Here is a 2846-nt window from a genome sequence, read left to right as displayed (position 1 = left end):
CAGACCAATCAAAATGTTTTACGCAATTGTGCAAACGTTAAAACAATTATGTATTGTGACGTCATCAAAAGGCGCAGGCCCCCGAGTCAATCTGGTACCTACACCGGTAAATCTGGGTTCTAAGTTAACGGTATAGTTTTATTTCTAATCTCATGAGACAATTCAGTCCCTTCCTCTTGTCCATGTTGAGTGTGGTACAAACCATGCCACCAGGCCTGTTTCATGAGTTTATTTTGTTCTGAATTATTCTGCTGAAGCGTGGTTGAAATTTTTGATGCTAATTTGTTCATCTTGACAGAATTTTCATTTATTTTCATTGACTTTTGCCAGATTGAAGTTATTTTTGTGACCATTTAGTTTTGAGTTTTCATTAAATGAGGAGTACCAAGCATTTTGTCCAGGCGTGTGTTTAGGGATATAAAAGTAAAGGGGCTATAATTCCTTCAGAATCTCATCAGTAAAAAAATGTGGATCCTTCTCCTTCCACTTAGTGTTGTTTCACTATCAACTTAACATCAACTTAAAATAAAACACACTGGAGGTTGTGGTTGTAAAGTAACACATCTTTACTTTAGTCTTCCCATCTTCGGTTGCTGCTTTGCTCTGACCAACACAGCTGCCTCAGCCTCAGGTAAACCAGCAGCATCCAAGGCGGAGAGCTAATAAAGCATTTCATATTCAACACACAACCGACTCCACCTTTCCTCCAGGATCCGGTCATCTGCATTTCAATTCTGTTTCCTCTCTGTTTATTCCAGCAGAGCCTCCCTCCCTTCCTCCCTCCTCTCACCCCACCGTCCTTTGCATCTTAATCCTCTGACTTTACAAGATCTCCTTATCTCTCAATGTGTTTGTTGCCCCGCCGCTTGTAGCAGCGGCAATTCAGCGAGGCCTCACCTGATGGCACTGACGCAGGATTGAAGGGAGCGAACAGTTCCGTGGGGGGCTGCAGGCCCTGCAAGGGGTCGAGGGTGTTGGCGGGGGATGCTGGGGTCTGTGGGAGTTGGACATCAGAAAAGCAGGCGAAAAAAAATTAAGGCAGTTTGCTTAAAGGAGACACGCCGCGTTGATGTGGCCGTTACTCACCGATGGGGAGGTTATGTCAGGCGGCGTAGACATGTCTCCAAAAATCTCTAACTGGCTGATGTTCTGAGAACGAGAGAAATGACAAAGAGGCGGTCAGGAGCGATGGCTGCACCCCTGTCTGGAAACATATGGTGAAGTGGTTAGCATTCCGATGCAACATGCATCGCAAACTGCATGCAACACAGGGGCAGCTTTCCACAGGTAAACACCACCTACCTGAACTGGACTGCAGCAACACAGAGGAGGGGAACAAAGAGGTTAGCAGAGATGGGATGATCAGGATGGTATACCCACCGTGACTTATAAGACTGTATGAACTCAGATTAAAGACGTATCCATCAGCTGATCTCAGATTAGAGGAAAACACCCCCTAACATGTTCACTGTACGAGAGCCCTGTTCTGTTCATGGTTTTCACTCATTAAAGGAATAGTACACCCAAAACATGATTAGCCTTCATTTTCTACTCACCCCCATGCTGAACAACACTCTGGAGTACTTTTTTGATATNCAAAAAAGTACTCCAGAGTGTTGTTCAGCATGGGGGTGAGTAGAAAATGAAGGCTAATCATGTTTTGGGTGTACTATTCCTTTAAGGATGAATGTTTCGTCTCTGATGGAGCAACAATCAGATGCAGGGACTTTTCTTTTTGATTTGTATGATTTTGTTTCCTTGCACGGCTTTCCATGGTTCCCCTTAATAACTCTCTCCTTCTTTGCACATAACTAATATCTTATGGCCTGTGGCTACTGCAAGAGACTATTTTTAGTTGATAAAAGAATTTAAGCCTTGAATACATGGTCAGAGATTTGCATAAATCATGGATACGGATAATTTCTGCAGAGATAATGAATGTTCTTAGAATATCTTCTCTCCCGTTCACGCATGGGTCATGCAGACAAGAAAGTTCTTTTGTGCATCTATCAGAAAATGGATCTGTGATCACAGCATTAAGTCATGGGGAGTTTACTTTACAAAGACTGGAAGGAGTGAAGCTATATGATGTATATTTGACTGTAGCACAAGCTGCCTTTGCAGAAAGCTCACCAAGATGAAGTGCTTAGCAAAGATATGGATAACACTACATCGACAAGACGCAGCAACAACATTTAATAATCAAATTTCCACTATTATAATATATTTGTTTTGTAGTAATGTATAAACAAATTGCTTAGAACATGACAAATTACTTTTAGGGATAATGAAAAATAGCAATTTACAGAGAAACCCGCTGGCAATCAGAATCAGGGAGATGTTGAGCTTGAAAAGCCAAACAAATGACTGGCTAATTGGAAAGCCAAACATCTGATCTCTGCAGATCAGTGCAGGCGTCATCCCAAAAGAATGTTGGTACTTTGTAAAGAAAGTTCTGGTTAGTCTTTGTATAAGGGTATTACTGGGAAAATCAACCTAAAACTGCAGTCTAACTGAAATACAAGCCACTGCATAGGAACTTTGGAAGAAAGGGGTTAAAAATGAAGTCAGAGGAGGAAGAAAAATCCAAAAACTACTTGAAAGGAAATCCTATTTTCTGACATGTTTGCGGTTCATTCAGTCTCTCAAACAGAGAGCAAACAATTGATATAATAGAAAACCTAATGTGAGAATAGATTAGGTTCTTTGTTTTAACCTTTTTTTTTAATTTTTTTATCATGTTGCTTGCTTTCCGGAAACCTTCCAGAAACCACATAGCAAAAAATGATTCTGAAAGTTCTTTAAATCTGAAATGATTCCATCCTGTTCAATAAATGATCAGTGTT

At 40.9% G+C, this 2846-nt stretch overlaps 1 protein-coding gene across 1 annotated transcript in view; it reads right to left on the bottom strand.

The window, feature by feature from the left end:
- Positions 1 to 2846, bottom strand: part of LOC107094062 (disabled homolog 1-like) — a 203853-nt gene that overhangs the window by 20513 nt on the left and 180494 nt on the right. Inside the window, exons 8-9 of the mRNA XM_015389468.1 lie at positions 1087 to 1149; positions 898 to 994 (exon numbers count right to left, since the gene is read on the bottom strand). Of these exons, the coding sequence (XP_015244954.1) occupies positions 898 to 994; positions 1087 to 1149 (160 nt within the window). The remainder of the gene's footprint in view (positions 1 to 897; positions 995 to 1086; positions 1150 to 2846) is intronic.

Source organism: Cyprinodon variegatus, unplaced genomic scaffold (genome assembly GCF_000732505.1).
Source record: "Cyprinodon variegatus isolate N-32 unplaced genomic scaffold, C_variegatus-1.0 Scaffold461, whole genome shotgun sequence".
In the NCBI taxonomy this organism is placed as follows: Eukaryota; Metazoa; Chordata; class Actinopteri; order Cyprinodontiformes; family Cyprinodontidae; genus Cyprinodon; species Cyprinodon variegatus.
The sequence above is the reverse complement of the archived record's forward strand: the minus strand, read 5'-3'. Positions and strand labels throughout refer to the sequence as shown.